General features: G+C 36.2%; 2 protein-coding genes across 7 annotated transcripts; both read right to left on the bottom strand.

The window, feature by feature from the left end:
• Nucleotides 1-301: 301 nt before the first annotated feature.
• On the bottom strand, nt 302-11,651 carry Chico (insulin receptor substrate 1 chico). 5 transcript variants are annotated; one of them, XM_076312511.1, is made up of 10 exons: nt 9,513-11,651; nt 8,629-8,774; nt 8,243-8,531; nt 7,763-7,858; nt 6,676-6,981; nt 5,556-5,965; nt 4,905-5,323; nt 4,361-4,775; nt 3,440-3,680; nt 302-2,596 (listed from the first exon to the last, which is right to left on the bottom strand). In XM_076312511.1, the coding sequence occupies exons 1-10, from the start codon at nt 9,895-9,897 to the stop codon at nt 1,641-1,643; spliced, it is 3,663 nt and encodes a 1,220-aa protein (XP_076168626.1). In that variant the 5' UTR covers nt 9,898-11,651; the 3' UTR covers nt 302-1,640. The 5 variants fall into 5 exon arrangements, with proteins under 5 accessions (XP_076168626.1, XP_076168627.1, XP_076168628.1 ...); XM_076312512.1 differs by having other exon boundaries at nt 4,905-5,320; XM_076312513.1 differs by lacking the exon at nt 6,676-6,981 and having other exon boundaries at nt 9,513-11,650.
• A 1,387-nt stretch (nt 11,652-13,038) lies between these two features.
• Ago3 (Argonaute 3) lies at nt 13,039-18,845 on the bottom strand. 2 transcript variants are annotated; one of them, XM_076312518.1, is made up of 12 exons: nt 18,712-18,845; nt 17,903-18,325; nt 17,535-17,699; nt 17,246-17,444; nt 16,870-17,183; nt 16,537-16,798; nt 16,099-16,452; nt 15,781-16,031; nt 15,543-15,693; nt 15,271-15,471; nt 15,010-15,201; nt 13,039-14,926 (listed from the first exon to the last, which is right to left on the bottom strand). In XM_076312518.1, exons 2-12 carry the CDS (start codon nt 18,286-18,288, stop codon nt 14,597-14,599), a joined length of 2,805 nt encoding a protein of 934 aa, XP_076168633.1. In that variant the 5' UTR covers nt 18,289-18,325; nt 18,712-18,845; the 3' UTR covers nt 13,039-14,596. The 2 variants fall into 2 exon arrangements, with proteins under 2 accessions (XP_076168633.1, XP_076168631.1); XM_076312516.1 differs by lacking the exon at nt 18,712-18,845 and having other exon boundaries at nt 17,903-18,417.

Genomic DNA, 18,845 nt, shown 5'->3' with positions numbered 1-18,845 from the left:
AATATTTTAAATCAAACAAAACTCCTTTTACCGAGAAACTAATAGTTATACAACGCGATCTATTTCGAGTGGACGGACATTTTGTTAATCTGCAACAAAAAATGATTTCACCTATACTTCAAATGAAATAAAACTTACTTCAGCTAGTGTCAGTCAAAATAATAATCTTAAATCTGACAATGTACACTTACAACAACATTATTATACAGCGATACAATTAACGTGTCATTTCTCAAAAAACCTTCAAAGAAGAAGGAGTTACTTTATAAGGATTACATGTATAATGAAGAACAGCAATATATACTGCTTTATTCATCATTAATATACTTATTAATGCTATATATATATACATATACATATGTATACAGACACACACATACATACGCATATACATAGACATATAGCATCATTTAGACAATGCATATGTATATACACGATATGATATAATTTATAACCGAACTATCCTTAAACTGTATGCGAGGAGAAGTATGTCATAAAATCGAACCCATAAAACGTGGTAGTATTAAGAAATATTTTCTCTTCTACCCTCAGTAACAACATCGTAAGGACTGGTTACATTTATTTTTACACAACCAATCGTCTCTCTTTCTCTCTTCCTCTCCCTCTCTCACTCTCTCTTTCTGGTTGTACCATCTTTTACAGAATACCCTGTAAATGCGTGTGTATCTGTGTATCGTGCGCGCACCTAAGATGTACGTGTGAACGAATCTGACAGTAATTTCGGCAATTCATAATTTATACGAAAAAGCATGATAACACATGTGTATACTTCACTTCGAGGGCCGTCTATCTGTTTCGAATACGAGTTCCGTGACTTGTATCGATCCAACATTGGCGAGCAACACGTAGCCCCTTCCGTGAAGAAACAACGCTACTCTCGTGTGCTCGCAATTAGTACTCATGTTTCTGGTAGTGTATCGTTCCACGTTTCGCTCGATTTCTACTCGAATTTTCTAAAATTAACATGATTAATAATACCAGTTACGTTCATCGCTATAACATCTAAAAAATACCATTTAAAATAGCCGATAAGGACTATTCAATATTTCCTCGGATTGAAAACATTCTGCGCTTTACTAATCATAAGAATACTCTTCGTGATAACATTCGATCAATAAAACAACTTGAACGAGATAAAATTTCAAATTCGCAGGCAATATCGATACATCTTATCAAAATATTTCGCTTAAAAAAAAGGAAAGCAAATCAACGTCCCCGAACATCAAACGTTCAAAAACTCGCTTCAACATGGTGCACAACTTTGCAACATAGTCGCTACATGCGGATAAAAAATGAACAATATATATATATCCGATACAGTTTAACCAGAAGTATAGGCACTAATCTTGCCTTCAGGAAGTCAGGACTACATGATTGATAAAACATGATCACGGCTCAAGGTTGGGATAAAAAGAATTTACTATTTACAGTTCGTATCCGACACCCTGCTACTGATTAATCCGACTCCGCCAATGTTAGAACGATCGATTGCCCTGTCTGCTCGTTCGCAACGTTGAGAACGGACAGGGCAACGAGCCAATCCTGCTGGATGCTTCCCGCGTTACGTGACGCGCCGTATTTACACCGATATAGCTACTAGACGCATCCAAGATGGCGTTTTAATTTTGCTTCAGTTTTTCGAAATCGATCTCGGCGTAATTGAAACTCTCCTGCGACGCCGGCGAAACTGGCGCCGTGCTACCGATCTCGGGAAGATCGAGACTAGCGTAGTGCAAAATCGACGCATCCGATTGCTGCAGCTTGTCGTAACTCTCGTTCTCTAACGGGCTTGGCGTGGCCGTAGGTGTTGGTGTCTCGTCCGACAATTTTGGAGACGACGGTTGTTTCTCGACGATTGGATTTTCAACGGTTGCCTTAAATCCGGACAACGTAGAGCTGGTGTTAGGTGACGCGGTAATCAAACGTGGCTTCGACAAGTTCAAATCGGCGAACTTCTTCGTTACGGCGTTCAATATATTGTCTTGCGAGGCCAACAAATTCGATATCACTCGATTTACTTGATTATCCTTCCCCGCGGGGCTGGCCGGTCTATCGTTGATTACTTTGTTGGGCAAAGTGTTGTTCGCTTCCGTTACTGTAACGGAATTGTTCACAGTGTTGATCCTACTCGCGGGCTCCACGATGGCGCAGTCGGTAGTCTTGGAAGTCATATTCAACTCGGACAAATCGTCGTTATTCTTTTGATGAATGAAAGATTTCTCGGGCGATTGGGGACTGTTCAAGGAGAAAGGGAAGATAGTCGCTGAGGAACCGGTCGGTGTTGCCCGCGGGGGCGAGGCAGGAGTACTCGACAAGCTTTCCGATTCCGGGCTTCCGTTCAGAGGTAAGAAACTAGGCGCTTTTATAGGTTTGTTGCTAGCTTGGATCGCGATCGGTTGAGAGCGCAACTTCTCCTTCCGATTACCTGTCCGCGTTGATGATTTACGGTTGTTTCGATTACTCATATTCATATTTATGTAGTCTTGTTCTAAGATTGTTCTCGATTTAAAGTTCATCTCGACATAATCGACGGGTGGGCGCCGCGGAAGATCGACTGGTGCCGTTCTCGTGACCCCTGAAACGCAAGTAACCTCTATGAGTTGATAAAGGAACAACGATTCTAAGGAATAAAAACCAAGAATCGATTCGTAAATTTATATAAAATATTTCAAAATTGTAAGTAGAAACTTAACCGTTAGAACTCGTGAAAAATAATTTGACAAAGGTAGATCGAAATAAGAATATTACCTGTGAATGTTCTAACAACTGGCCTGAAACATTTGTCTCTTTAGCGTGACGAGAATTTAACTGACTTTTTATTATATTTTTACTCGTTTAGAATCATGTATAGTAACTATGTACTATTTACGTTGGTATCGAAAGGATTATAGTATTATCGTATATATAAAACTGTAAACATTCTAGTAAATATAATTTCTCACTATATACTAGATGAATCGTACAAATTGTACAGAATATATCTCATATACGATTGATGATAGAAAAATACGGCAAAGAAAAAAGTTGAATGAAATAATCTTTATTTTTCTGCAACGATTAAAAATCAAGTAACCTTTCAATAAACGCTCGTTCGCAAACTAATCATTTTTTTTTATATTCAATTTTCTAGATTCCAAGTCAATAGATATTCCTCTGGTTAGACAGTACTATACAATTTCAATTCCATTAAGGTGTGAACGTAATACTTCATGTGACTTCCTTGTTAACTTGTGTTTATACTGAATGGGTCTTCACGAAACTTACCTCTAAATTAAAGAAACTGAATATTGCAAAAACAATTAATCCATGAGTTGATTCTTTTTTATTTCGTTCTGCAAGTTCTATTAACCGGCTAAGTTTATACCTATAATTCTGAAGTATTTTGCACAATTAAAAAATTTCAAAAGAATTCTATCACCTGGTGGTCCGTTCGATTGGACGCATTCTTCTTGCGTAGGCGACGAAATTAACTTAGGACTCGTATCGGAGTGAGACCAATCCTCCATTACGCCATCCATTCTCATGTATGAACCTTCTGCTTCTTCCACTGGCTTCAAAGTAGTAAACTCGGGTTTATGCGTGGAAGCAGAAGACGTCACATGTATATGACTATGATTTTGATTGGCAGTGATTGTATTGTTATTGTTATTACGATTGATCTGAAAAGATTAAAATAAATTATTAGTACGACGAAGGATATACATTGAAAATAGAGGATTTAAATAAAATTTAATCAAAAGTCAATTGGAAACTTATGGATAACAACTCGATAGTATGTGTTATCGAGAACAGGGTGTATCGTAAAGCTTGGTCAATTTAGGTATAAGTATCGAAATAAGAAAACAGACCATATAAACATATGTCTGCAATCCTTTACTTTTTCAATTATAAAAAATGAAATTAACGTCGATGCTTATGAATTGAAATTAAATATGGAAATAGCCGACACAAGTACATATATTATGATTTATTTATAATAAACGATTCAAATTTAAGTTTAGGTTTTCTTTGATAAATAATTTTTGTTATAGTTGAAAAATCATTAGATTAAACCCAAGATCGAAACGTTTACTATACACAAATAATATGCTTGTATCATAGTTTGCTGAATTTCTTTTAACTGCTCTCATAAATAGACACCCAGGGGATTCAAATCAGGCAAACATAAAGACCAAGAAGCAAAACCTCTTCCATCTATTCATCACTTCGTGCACACCATCGATAATCACTAACGTACATTGATTGTGAGCCGAACTATATCCTAAATGTTTGAAACAACTCTATTCGTACACCCTCTATGATAATATAACTATGATTCTAATTAAATCTAATTAAGTACCTTATTAATGCGACTCATATCGACGTACGGGGCAGTGGTCGACGAGGGCGGTTGTCCAGGAGACATATCAACATAGGAACTGGTGTCGGTGGCAGTAGAGTATGAGTACGATTGAGATTGTGATTGCGAATAAGACGAAGGCGATGAATGAAGTGTTGTAGAAATACTGGGTTTCGTAAAGTCCAATTCCATTAGATCTTCCATGCGCTCGGAGGTTGTGGAACAACCAGAGTTGTGTCCCCAAGAACTGGACAGCAACGGGGCCGAGTTCGATTTGTTGGAACTCGGATTTTCAGAACCAGGTGGCAATGGTGCAGTGATCACGTTCGCTAATCTCCCGATATCAGGTCTCTTGAACCTACTGCCTACGGAGAAAGCTCGCACCCTACTGGCTTCCTGTTGAGTAATATCCAACCTACGAAAAATAAAAAAAATAAAAATGTGCACAATTAGTCGATGTACCTTTGTCTGATTTTATATAAATTCGCAAAAATTTAACGAATAAAACTTGTCCGAGATATAGCAACTCGCACGAGATTCGTACCTATTCTTACGATGCCTGTTTGCAGGTTCTGGTCGAGATCCAATGGAATAGGCTCTCGCTGGTCTAGCTTGTAAATCTTCCCCGGGCGGTAGAAAACTCGATACTTTGTCCAAATGATATTCAGAAAACCGAAGGTCTGTGCTAGGTGTACCGGAAGTAACAGAACAGCTACTGCCACCGTGCTGTGACGTATCATCAGAGAAATGGCCGTTGTGACTATGCGAAGGATCCATATCGACATATCCGTTGTTTCCAACGGGTGCCATAGGTACGTAACCCTCTGGTAAAGTACTGGTTTCTTCGACGAGAGATGACCCCCGCGAATGCGAGTGCCCTGTCCCTGAAATCATTGGCATGTAGGCTCCACCGCGACCAGGACTCGATCCGCAAGGGCTGTACATATCTATATAGGAACTCTGCTGCCAATAGAGTAAACCACACGCGTCATTATTTCGTCGTTTTGTCAATGTCGGTAAACGAAATCGAGGAATGCAATAAAAATGATGAAAGTTAAAAATTTCGGCTTGGCATTAACGAACGGAACGTGTAAAAATCGAAACGCGTAAGATTTATTCATGTATTTATATCGTTGCGTCATCACTGTTCACTGCTCCTTCCTCGATCGTCCGAGAAACATTGAGAACCACTCACCTGGGAAGGAGAATGCGACTTGAAATTTGGCGAATATTTGTGATGCGAGTGTGACATAGACCACGAAGCGTAATCGTCGCAATTCTCCTCCAGAATGACCGGCTCGTCTGGAGTCAAAGAATGTCCGTATCTGGATACCGTGCCCTCCTCTAACACGTTTTCACCACCATCGTCCATCGAGAGGGACGAGCCCGCGGAATCCGTGGAGCAAGCTCCGGAAGCGGGACTGATAGGCATCGAGGCGATTGGTGGCGAATAAGAAAGGCCTCTCACGTACATCGAATGCGGTCTCAGAATGTGAGACACAAAGTGAGTATTCCGGGAATGGCTCAACACCGACGCGGGATGACTCTCGCTGGTTGTACGAGCCCTCGACGGTAAGCTGTCGCATCTGTCGCGGCCGTTTGCACCTAAAAACATGCTAGTCAGAAACATCGTTGCGAAATATCGAGCCCAGGCAATAAAAATTTGAAAAACATCCATCCTCCCAGCATAGCAGCGGTTAGTTCGTTTGCATATCCAAATGATTCCATATAGATATCTGTATATATTTATGCATATATTCATGTAATACAATTTGTTATTCATTTAAACATATATTTTTAGGTCAAGCAATGGATAGTGATCAAAGAGATGATTCCAAAATGGCGGGAAATATCAGGCGGAATTATAATCGATGCGCAGGAAGTTGCAAAACAATCAAGGAAGAATGTGTCGCATTCGGATTGAATAAAGGTAACGTGAGAAACGTTACACGAAAGGAATATTGCGCGAAGTATTCCATTGAACGCTCTGCGCGACGAAGAAACGGAAGAAACGGAAGAAACAAAAGGAAGCGTAACTTCGTTATGAAGTCGAATGCAACTGATCGCATGCGAGTAGAAGCTTGCATTATCTACGGCAATCGCGACGATCTCGCGAAGGACCATAATTATATTACGCAACAGCAATATAGTATCGATTTTCGAGCAATTTTATCGCAACTCTTAAGTCGGACACGACGGACGAAGAAATAGAAAAGGGGGTAATAGAAAACAGGACACAGCGAGGCAGAGACACTTAAAGAGAAACAAAGAATATCTCTTGCTGACTTATCGTATGACGAAATAAAAATACATACAGCGTAAAACTGATCTTTTAGATGATTGCATTTGATTGATAATAACGGCAGCTAAGGGCAGCGACAGGGTTCTCTGATGGGATATTGTCGCGGTTGTGGTTGTGGTGGTCACGGTAGCGGTCGTAGTGATGGTGATAGTGGTGCTAGTTGTTGTTGTAGTTGTGCTTGTTGTTGTGACATGAACGGATTGGGAATTATTGACGGAATGGGGATGACTCGCTACCGAATGACGACGTCTAGTAGTAGTGGCACAGTTGGTATTAGTCGAGGCAATCCCAGCAGTCCCAGCCCCGGTACCAGCAACGGCTGCAAATCACACAGCTCTCACTGTCGTACAACTACCTTCCTTTTCGTCTATTTTTCAGAAAGTTTAATTGACTCGATGCTGATAGTATTGATGATTCGATAAAGGGACTCATAGAAGAAATTACGATTACTATATACGAATTTTGTAAATGCGGTTGTTCGGATGCTTTTACCTAACAGAGAATACCATTGATAAGTTAAACAAAATTTGATAATTCTTTGTCGTAAGTGTTCAGTCCATATTTGTTTTGACCCGTCCTCGTTAGTATGTATATCTACCAACGTGAGGTTGAAACATATTGTGCAATACTAGGAACTCGCATAAAAGTTCGCACGATAATCGATAAAATCTCGTCAATTTTCTTACAACATTACGGAATTACAAATATATCGTAAAGATCGTACAATTATCGAATTCTTTTATACAGAAGGAAATATATATTCCACAATATAATACGATCGAGTCCGCTAATTATTTAGCAGACCCGAAGCATTTCTGACGTTCAAGTTCTGTTGAAATTATTTCACGGCAATCGATAAAAAGAACATCGCAATAACCATTTTACAGATGCCAAATAAACTTTCAAGAAAACACGAATTTTTGTCGAGAAATTGTTTATCTAAAAATGACATTTTTTCTCTACGATAAGTAGTGAATTTGTAATAATGATTTTTCAACATTAGACACGATTATCCTGAACTGCAAACGCATTTATCACCCTTTGATACCCACATGTCATGACAAAGAAAAAGCATACAACTACAATGACAGAAAACAGACCCGTGACTGTATTGCAAGAAGAGGTACTCTGAATCTGATTAGACTGCTCCTGTTCCTGCAGTGGATCCACCTGCTCCTTGTGCGTCCTGTGTTCTTCTGTAATACCCGCAACCCATTTGTGTTATTCTAAAGCTGACTTTATAATTGTACATATCGTGTTTCAGCCGATATTTTAAAGCATATAATATAGCACAGTTATGGTATAGTGTAAAGAAATTTATATTTTGGACAACAACTTACACATGGATTTAAAAGGAATTGTAAGGGGATGTTTCCTGTACAAAGGTGCTTCTGCATAAAACGTGGAGTGTTTGAGAAAAATCAAACACTAGAATATCATAAACACGCAATAAACTTATTTACATAACTGAAAATGTGTTTCCGTGATCAATGATTGTGAGAAGAAATTGCAATAAACCATAACTAATATTGCGTCAGAGTATAAAGAAACGATAACGATTTCTTAACATTAAGACTTACCTAATGGTGAAAAATTATAGAATTTTTGTCCAGTGTGGCGACGTTGTAAGACTAAGATCGGCTTGCTGGCTTCGGTCGCAGAGGAGCTACGCATTCTCTGACGTGGTTCCACGTCGTCTTTAGTGCTACGAGAATTACTCATGGCATTCATAATAGCAGCATGCATATTGTGTGTTATGTTGCAGTCTTCAGCTTCCATCCACAATTCTCCGCCACCAGTGACTGCCGAACGACCTACTTCCATATAGAAGATACGACTCATACGCCCGCATCGTCTGATGCAATGTAGCTATGAAATACAAATTTTCCATTAATCGCATTTCTTAAATCTAGTAAACTTTTTCACAAATCTCAGACTATGTCATTTATTAAGATAGTGAGCTTACAGGAAATTCAATAGAATCTGAATTATCCTCTGCCCCAATTTTCACCAGACTTAATGTTCGAACAGTTAAACATAGCCTATAGGGACCATGAATATTCTTTCGTTCACCTAGTCCTTTTTTCTGCATTGTAACTTGCCATACATGTTCTGAAATAAAACGTTATGTTTACATCTCACTATAATTGATAATATATAACATAGTACTGTGAAACCAATTACATTCGTTACATTTAGTTTTATTACAAACATATCGCTCCACGATACGATTATAACTTTCTTACTACGAGAATTACATAATGCTTTTAAAAAAAAATGTATTAACAATTTACATGTACCGAATATTAAAAATATTTCTGAACGTGTAAACTCGATGTATGTAACATTATTTAAATATTTGAATTAAACTATATACTTTCAAATTTTATAATAATTACTTGTAGAACATTATCAACATATAATTGCAAATGTATCGGAACAATTATTCTTTTTTTATACAATACGTTCGAAATATTGTTAAAAATAACAAACTGTTCTGATACGTGTGTAGTAGAAATTGTGTCAACGTTAATATAATTTGTTAGATATACGTCAAATAAATATTCAAAAGTAAAAATTTGCTTAAGAAAATTTTCTTCTCGATTTGCTAAAGCAAACATAAATTCTTATTTTCATCCTCGATCTCTTTATTCGTTGCCGTGAAATTATAGACAATGACGCATTTGAAATACAGGTAAACAACTGGCCCGAAACTCCAACACATCGGAGTTTAGTATCGTATTTACGAACATCGAGTGCGAACCGAAAATATCAAAGAATTTTTCATGCGTTAAACGTTCGTCTCCAATATGCGGTCTAATTCTAATTCAAACCGTAATAGCGCATTACCAAATATAGGCCGAGGTTGCTCTCCATCGGCTACATCTCCGCTCTGAAGTAAAAGCATCTCCTTCAGCCATTCGTCCAGCTCTTTTTCGCTCTCGAAAATCAAGCAGAAGCATTCGTCTTTCGTGTACAACGCGATAACGTGCTTGTGTTTGGTGTCCACGCGTTTATTGATATTAAAGCAGCTGTCTAGCATGATGCTACGTTTCGGCGGCTGTCTGTTCTCGAACTTCTTTTTGCTATCGTAATATTCGAGACAAGCGGGATATCCTGGCGCCTCGCCTCGCAGGACGAAGAATTTCTTCTTTTGTGTCTTTAGTTTCTTTACATGGCCGCAGCGAACAACGGGACCTCCTGAAGGGGAGACTAAACCCCTGCCCGAAGACATCGCCGCGGTGACGATCAAAAAGGCCGTCGTTGCGAAGAATCTTGCGAGTCCTCTAATGACACTTTTCTTTGTACCATTACATAGCACGAAATGATCGCGGATAATCAATTCATCGCGTGCATCTTATACCAAAACATGCTATTCTGATAGTTCATCGTAGCAGAATGCGTAATCCCACCCACGTTGTCGAAGAAACTCGTACGAGAAAACACTTCTGTTCCCGATTATTATTCGAGGAATACGACTAGAAGATTCGTATCGGTATAACCACGTTTCACCATTTTCGCGCACATGATGGAATTCGAAAAATGTTTCCTTAAAACTCGCATAATCGTATTGTATTGTTTTTTTCCGCGCAACGTGTCCGCCGTCCTGCTTTTATCGCGAAAAGGTCGTCGTCGATATCGTTGTACTCGAAGCACGCTAACGGTGGAAGCACGTGTCGGGGGTAAATAAGCAATAACACGCCACCACGGTGCATGTGCACTCAACGTGTACTAAGGGCGTCGCATAGATCGGTCTTTTCGATGCAGCTCGGACAAAGGTGTATTATCGACTGACCACGTTTTCCGAGGTTAGGGAATTAAGAAACGGTTAATCCTATGATGGAAGTCGAAAACTCTTCGTGCCGGATTCTTGGAAAACACGGACCGTGTACCTGCTCAGCTTTCTGCGATGGCCGTTCTCCGTAGGTCTGGGTTCCACCTGTCACGCGTTTTCGTCTAATTTCGCCCGCCACGATTCGTGGCTCTGGTATCTCAGGGCGGATTGCACGCAGCCTAAGGTCAAAAATATTCACCACCATTTACGCATTTCACATTTGCCTGAACGTCTTTATCAGGGAATCACTTAAACCTCCGAGAATTGTTTTTCTGGGCTACAAGGCTCGTGCACCTGTTTATCGCGTCGAATAACACAATTTACTGCGTGGTCCACAATGGTTGGCGCGTATACATACACAGGCGGCACATATAAAGAAACGGTTGTACACACGATGATACAAGAGAGAGAGACAGACACACGCGGGCGTGTTCACGTGTACACAACACACGCGGAAGCATGCGCGCGCGCGCGTTCCTGGCCGCTGACTTGTTTGCTCGTTTGCGAGTATGTTTAGAGGAAATACGTAGAGAGGTAGAGAAAAAGAGAGAGGGACAGACAACGCACACGCAGGTGGGTGGTTGAACCCCTGTTATCGTTGGTTGGCGCGGTATAAAGGCGGCCTGCTTCGGGTAAATAGGCTATTGTCAAGGGCAGGACGATTTTTTCATGCGCAATAGTAGGCACATCAAAACACGGCAGCATTCCAGGTCGATGCGAGAACACGAACTATTCTTCCCACACCCCTTGTATATCGAACACTTTGCGGAAGGAAACACACGAATGGAGTTCACAGTGCCGTTAATAACATCACGGCAACGTGCACGCCTTGTCTTGAACGCAAACTCCCGATCGGACACACGCGAAATCTGTTCACGATAATCACATCTGCTCGAGGTGAAAAATTTGGGTCTCCTTTCGTACCCACCATCCCTCTCTTCCCCCTTCCGCCCGCGTGCAAGCGACAAATACCGCGTCACTTGTGATCACGAACCTGTGGCTTGACTATTTTTTTGGATAGCCAAGTTAAAGATCACCCGATTCCGTGGTTCCTCCCGTCCACGTCAACGTTCACGAACGACACGCACGTATCTTGAACTTTTTTCCGTCGCACGCATAGACAGCTAAATAGGCGCTCATGTCCATCTTGTAAAGGTCATGTGTATGGTAAGCTCCGCAGTTGTAAACAAGATGTACGCAGGCGCTAACCGCTCGAATGGCGGCGACGGCGGCGACTCGATACGCGATACGCCACGACTGTAAATACACGAACGTACGTACGTATTTACGTACATACACATGCGGTTGTTCCTTTGCAGTGGCGTAACTATCGTGTCGACTAAACACCGCAATGCGGTGGATCCTCCCGGAGGTCATTCAAGTTGCGCTACATCCTTCTGAGAAACGTAAGTTATCGACGATCAAAGCTGGGTAAAATGTGCCTTTTAAATAGTAAATAATGAACAATTTATTTTATTTTCATGTCCGATCCATTATAATCGAAGTGAAATACTACTTATTTGTATCAAATTCCTGAAATAGTATTCGGCAATATTATTTTACTCGCATTCCTTTGAAAATAAAAATTCAGCTTTATTTGAACTAGTTTATTTGAAATAAACATAGCCAGACCTAGATACTATTTTAAATAACAGTCGCCAAACAGAATGCGACTAAAATAGCATTTTAAATACAACAAGAAAGTTTAATAAGAAAATGGTTTTATTTAAATAATGAACAAATAAAATAAAAATAATTAATTTTAATTTCTTTCTAATTCTCGAATACTTAAAATATTTTAAATATCTTCTGGTAATAAAAATAAGTCTAAAGCAAATTTATATGAACTAAAATTTAGTAAAATTTTATATAGAAACTTTTTTAGACCACCAACTTGAAAACTTTTTTTACATTACACATTCAAGTGTCAAGAGCTCCAATTGGTGCATGACTCTAATCTTTTTTCATTGAAAGGAGATAAGCCTTAAGAGTTTGTAATAATTTAGATCTGTCTTCAAATTTGTATACTCTTTGAGTTTGTAAGAAAACACATATGCAGTTTGATTAAAAGAAAGATTTATACAATTGAATTTTGAATATATGATTTGTGATCAGATTTAATACTTTTCTTTCCATTCTCCCTTCCTAAAATTTTTATTGTTGCGAATTATTTCAAATTTTTCAAATATAACTTTGTTATTTCTCAATTTTTATGTTCTATGGATTATTTTATTTGCATTTGCTTTAATTTCCATTATATAAAATAATATTTTCAATACTTCTATTTCAAAATTCACTCAGCTCTGATTCTCAAGCTATTTTAGTCTTGTTTTCAATGTGATAAGGTACTTGAAATATTTTTCATACTTCAAGATAGGCAATAAAATAGTCAATTGACACTTTGAAAATACTAACTAAAGTAAAATATTTTTGCTTCATTTTGTTACTGGAATAAAATTATTTTATTTCTTAAGTTTTCATATTACATTTGAAATACTAGTTTATTTGCATATATGTATTTGAACATTTGCTACTCAAAATAGTATTTTTTAATTACTTCCATTTTAAATGTTAACCAGCTCTGGCAATGGTACACACAATTATATTACGGGCATATTTAGGTTGGATTTCGATTGGATTTTAATCGTAGATTAAATTGTATGTGAATTCGAGGACCATTTTATTTTAAACGTTAAAAAGTATTTAACGGGTTATCAGTGAAAGTGATGCATTTATGCATCTATTGAACAATGAATGACTTAACACAACTACGAAAAGTATCAACATAATTGAAAACATGTACGACACAGACTATGATACAATTTTCAACCATCATAATATTTGTTACGCCACTGCTTCCTTTAATGTCTCACACTGACATAGGGCGTCGTAATATAGAGACGTGCGCTTGCACGAACATATATGCGTGCTTTTAAGTCAAGGTGGACGACTATGGATACACGCATTTTACTCGCGTCGTTCTAGGTATTGGATCCTCATCGGCAGGGTCGTTTGTAAACACATACGTAAGCACATAAATAAATTCCATTACACTAATCGGTCACACTAATCGTTTTTAATAGTGTTGATGAAAATATAGTTTCTAATAAAAAGTGATTTGTTATGTTGCACAACTTTAAAATTAAACCTAGAGGTGGTTAAATTTACATTAAATCAAAGAACAAATATGGCCGATATACTATTCGTGTAAATCAATGGTCCTATTATAATATGTAGATTAAATAAAGCACGCGTTTGATAAAGTCGCTGAAATATTAGATATTCATACACAAGGTCCAGAGTTCGTATTAAACCGAGTCTCAACGCTTTTTTTTAATTTGTGATTCATACCGCGTGTTTAGAGTTTCCAGATTATTTAAAGCATTAGCTTTATAGTTAATAATCATGGTAAACAATGTGATAATGGACGAAAAATATGTGTATAAGATTCAAATAATTAACTACAGTGATTCTAATTCTATAAAAAAATATAAAACGTTTATTTGTATTGTATTGGCGTACAATAAATTTTCTTTAACCATTTTGTACACGAGAGTCGAATAGTACGTGTTATAATATTAATATAAAAATACATCTTAAGTTATATTAATCCAAGCCGTATCACGTCTGGGTCTTTCCGGACCCGGACAAACTTGTATTACTCGATTATGTCGTTAGTATAACTTTGCTTGGAAGTTAAAGTACGATAAAGTAATGGAATTTTTATTCGAAATATTTGTGAAAGCGAGATCAAATTACGGGTCTGTTCGGACCTCGGCGTAATTTCTTCCGTGATTGCCCAAACCGTCGGTATTACGAGAGTTGATATAATTTGTAATTTGTATAGATCAAAATACAATATTTATATTTATGTGAATTTAAGGTACATTTAGTGAGAAATAGTGACTAAAAAAATAATAAAATTTATTAACTTTATGAAATAAAATTTGTTATGTATTATATTTAATATTATTCAAAATAAAAGAAAAAAGTGAAGAGTAAGGATATATGTACAAACATTATAGGTCTATTATGAAAGGGATACTACAATATGTGCAATAATATTTAATAAAATGAATCAGTCATGAATAAAAATACCTTATAAGTAATACAACGTATTAGAAAGCGATTGATGAGGTTCCATTTGTATATTTTGCCCAACAAGAGTAACAAGTTTATGTGCATACTGACAAGGAGCTGGAACTTTTATAGTACCAGGCCAATTATAATACAAGTGGCAAAGTTTGTATGTTAGTCGTTGTATATGTTCAATCTTCATATTTTTATTGTCATAGACAACAATATAATGTGTTGGTGACACTGTACCGAATCGTATATTTTGGGAAACCAAAAAGAAATTATAAAGTTCAGGTTTTGTAATAACAGAACTTACAATTGTTCCTGGTGGAGGATTATCCAAGCCGATAGACTAATAAACATAATTAAATTTGCATGATTAAACAGCACGATTTGTTAATTCATTTGAACTTGCTTTTTTAATTGAAAACTTACAGTTTTTGCAAATAATCGAGTATTAATACGTTTGTGAACTATTATAACAGTTAATGTTGGCTGATAACTTGATTCTATATTTTGAAAGGCTGCTAACATTTGTTTTACTTCATAGTTAGCAACAGTTTGTATTTGACCTTGACCAACACCATCTCGGTATACGATAATACGATCTGGGTACCGTTTATTATGCTGTAATAAAAAATGTAATACTGAAAACTTTCAAAGCATGTATTGTATACAATATTAATGATTAATTACCTTATAGTAAGCTTTTATCGCTGAAATTAAGCAAAGCTGTAGCATATCAACTAGTTCTTGATGTTGACCTTGTAGACAAATTTTACTGTGCCAAGTTGTTAGTAGCCTATCAAGGCTTGCTACAAACCCTGCAACGCTTCCTTTTGTCGATTGACCAGCACCTGCATGATATACATCTATTCCACATATCATGCAATTTTCCTAATGCAGTAACATAGTATTTGTGTCTATATTTAAAAATAAAGTTAAGGTTATAAATATGTATTTCTTACCATTGGTATAGCCAATGCCCAAAGTGCTCCACCTAATTTACAGTTAATTTGCAAAGCAATTTTTTCCGTTATACTTTTCAATTTATCACCACGAGAAATAGTACTAGACATAATTACTTGAGAAGGTATAGGCATTTCTACGCAGCACACTCTAAGTAACAAATAATATAATTGTAATCGGAAATAATGATTTTAATATGTGCACAATGACATCTTTTAAAATGTACAAATTAGATACCTTTTTACTGCAGAATACCTGTCAGTTCGATTTGTAGGAAATACAATGACCATTAAATTTACTGTTGTTAAGATATTGGTACGTAATTCTTTTACGTATGTTTCTATTCTGTCATCTTTTAAACAAATCATACGTGGTTCATTAACAAACATACCCATAGCTTTTGACACATTTTTGAACATTATAATAAATTCCTGTGTACATCTTATGTCCTTTTGACAATACAAGATACACCAATGATTTAAGTGAGGCTAAAATACAATTATTATATTGAAGACAATGCTATGTTAATAAGTTATGTACACACAGAATACTTACAGTCCGTAACATAACACTCCTACAAAGTGCAGAACTCCAATCTGCAGGTCTGTTAGATGGTGGTGTATATTTTTTGTTATTACCGAAGACTATCTCTTGAGGTTCAAACTGTCTTCCAGTAAAATCGATTAGATCCGTTTCCAACTGTAAACCCCATTCAGCTAATATGTTTCGTGGAATCTCGTTATTTTCTACCTCTTGTACAAAATGTCTATATATATCGCGGCGAGCATTAGGTGTTATTTTAGTTATTATATCTAGATCCTTCATTGTTTTAAAGTCTGAACGTATACTATCAGTCAGACTTGCTATGTAACATAACTCAGGGACTAACAGAATCAATTTTTCTGCGATCTATATTTCAAATTTGCAGAATTGGAGGTGATTAAGATTCAAATTTTATGTTCACATAACAAAGATATTTAAAAAATTACTCACTCTGCCATCAGACAATCTAGTTTTAGCACAATTAACCAGAAGTGGCTGTTTTGTATCTTTTATTTCTAAATTCCAGTGCAGTTTATAATAATTTATTAAAGTAATTTTCTCACCTCCTTTGTCAAATGTACATGTTGGATTTTTATCCCATGCAATGTCATCAACACGATAAGTTTTATTATTATATCTTGTGAAAACAGATAATTCAATTAATTCTTTCATTATTTTATCTTTAAAATTAGATTTATTTCCATAAGAAACCCTGTATCATAATGGTTTATAATTAAGTTAGATTGATTTTATAACACTCAAAAAATTATTTGTAAATCTTACATTATATCACGCACTGTTTCTGTACGCATGACACGATGCTTTGCATCTATACACAGCTTTAATCCTCCTTCATATTTGTTAATAGCTGTGACATAACCTGGCCATACTTCCAGCTTATGTTGTGGCACGGAGTGTATACCCCTTGGGTTAAAATTGTGTTGACCAATGCGAACTAAACTAAGAGCTCGCATAACACGACCAAGTAAAATGTTAAAAAATGAAATATTCTCAGTCATAGTTTGTTCTTTCTTATATATTAGCGTCAATGTTACTGTAGACCCATCCATAGGATGTAAAGAGTGATAAATAGTTATCTAAAAATCGCAAGTTATATACATTTATGTATTTATTTTTGGTTATTACTATTATTACTTACATTATCTTTTAATTTGTGAGGTAAATAGAGTATCACACCATCAAACACTTTTGTTCGTCCAAGTACTTCTGAGTGTTGATTAAGAAGTTTTGCACGTAGTATCCTTGACTCAAGGTTAGGAGAGAACTTTATTTCATATGTATGCATACCTTTTCCAGCTAATAATTTGAGATTTATATAATTTGCACTTAATTGTATCCTAAAAGTTTGTTACTATTTTGTAATTTGTTCTATCAATCTTATGAAGTGATCTAGCAGATGTGTATTACTCATAAATATTAACACTTACGGTTTTCCTACTGTAATCTGTTTGGAAACTTGTTCACTTTGATATGATAATCTAGAGGTATGAGTAGTATCTTGTATCGTAATATCTGACAATTTACCTAGCACTCCTGCATCATCACTGGGTGGTACAGGAATACATGGCTGTTCAACAGTCTGTCTATCTGAACTATAAAGACATATATTAGTATGATGAAAATGCAACAAAGTTTTTATTTTATAAACAAATTTGATTGAATGACATTTATAACTGTTTATATCTTAGTAATAAGTTAAGTGTAACAAGTATCACTCTTTGAAATATTTAATGTATTAACGTGTTACACTTGTCTTCTCATATTTTATAATTCATTTGTATTTTGAAACACATACCTAATAGTTTTAATTCGACTAAGTATAGATGCTCCTCTACCTTGACCAGAGATTGAAATTGGTTTGGAAGTAATTGTTTCAGACATTTTTGCTTTAATTGCATGTAAGAAACTACCCCTTCCTTTTGTTATTGCAGAAGTGACAATTGAACTTTCAGCTATAGAACTAGGCATTAGTAAAGATTGAGTTGCATCTGCTTCTGTGGTTGTGGCTGTGGCTGTGGCTGCGGCTGCGGCTGTGGCTGTAGCTGTAGCTGTGGCTGTGGCTGTAGCTGTGGCTGTGGCTGTGGCTGCAGCTTTGGCTTCAGCTTCATTTTTTTTTTTTATCAATGTTAAAAGCAAACTTCCCCTTCCCACGCCAGTTTGTTTTTTTCCATTATTATCCATTTTAAGTATCTTTTCTATTAAGTTTTTACAAGTAAACCTGATAAACAACATTAAAAAACATAATTTAATGAATTGAAATAATATTATTTGTTATATGCAACAAATTAACAAAAATAACAACTTAAAAATATAGATGCCAAAAGTAGAACTTTTTAATTAAGGATAGATAGTGGAAATGACAATATTATTAGTAAAATACAATATTCGGACTTTACATTAGATATAAATTACAAATAATGATATTAAGATCTATAAAGAAAATAAATCAAGTCATTTATAAAAAACAAAAGAAGATTTTGTAAGTAAAGTTTTTTGTTATATTATTTAAATATATTTATCTATTGTTAACATATTGCCTAAATATATATGTATAAAGAAAAAACAATAGGTTAGAAAACGAATACCAGTTTATAGTTTGCTTACCTTGCAATAGAATCTATGCTTTAAATAAGATAAAACTCACAAGTAACGTTAAAGAAAATTCACGTGGTCAGACATGTTAATAATCGAATACAAAAGTGTTTGCCACAATAAAGGAGTTATTTTCTATCGTTAAA

The sequence above is a fragment of the Ptiloglossa arizonensis genome, chromosome 5 (genome assembly GCF_051014685.1).
Source record: "Ptiloglossa arizonensis isolate GNS036 chromosome 5, iyPtiAriz1_principal, whole genome shotgun sequence".
NCBI classification, from domain to species: Eukaryota; Metazoa; Arthropoda; class Insecta; order Hymenoptera; family Colletidae; genus Ptiloglossa; species Ptiloglossa arizonensis.
Note: the sequence above shows the minus strand (reverse complement) of the source record. Positions and strands in the feature narration are given on the sequence as shown.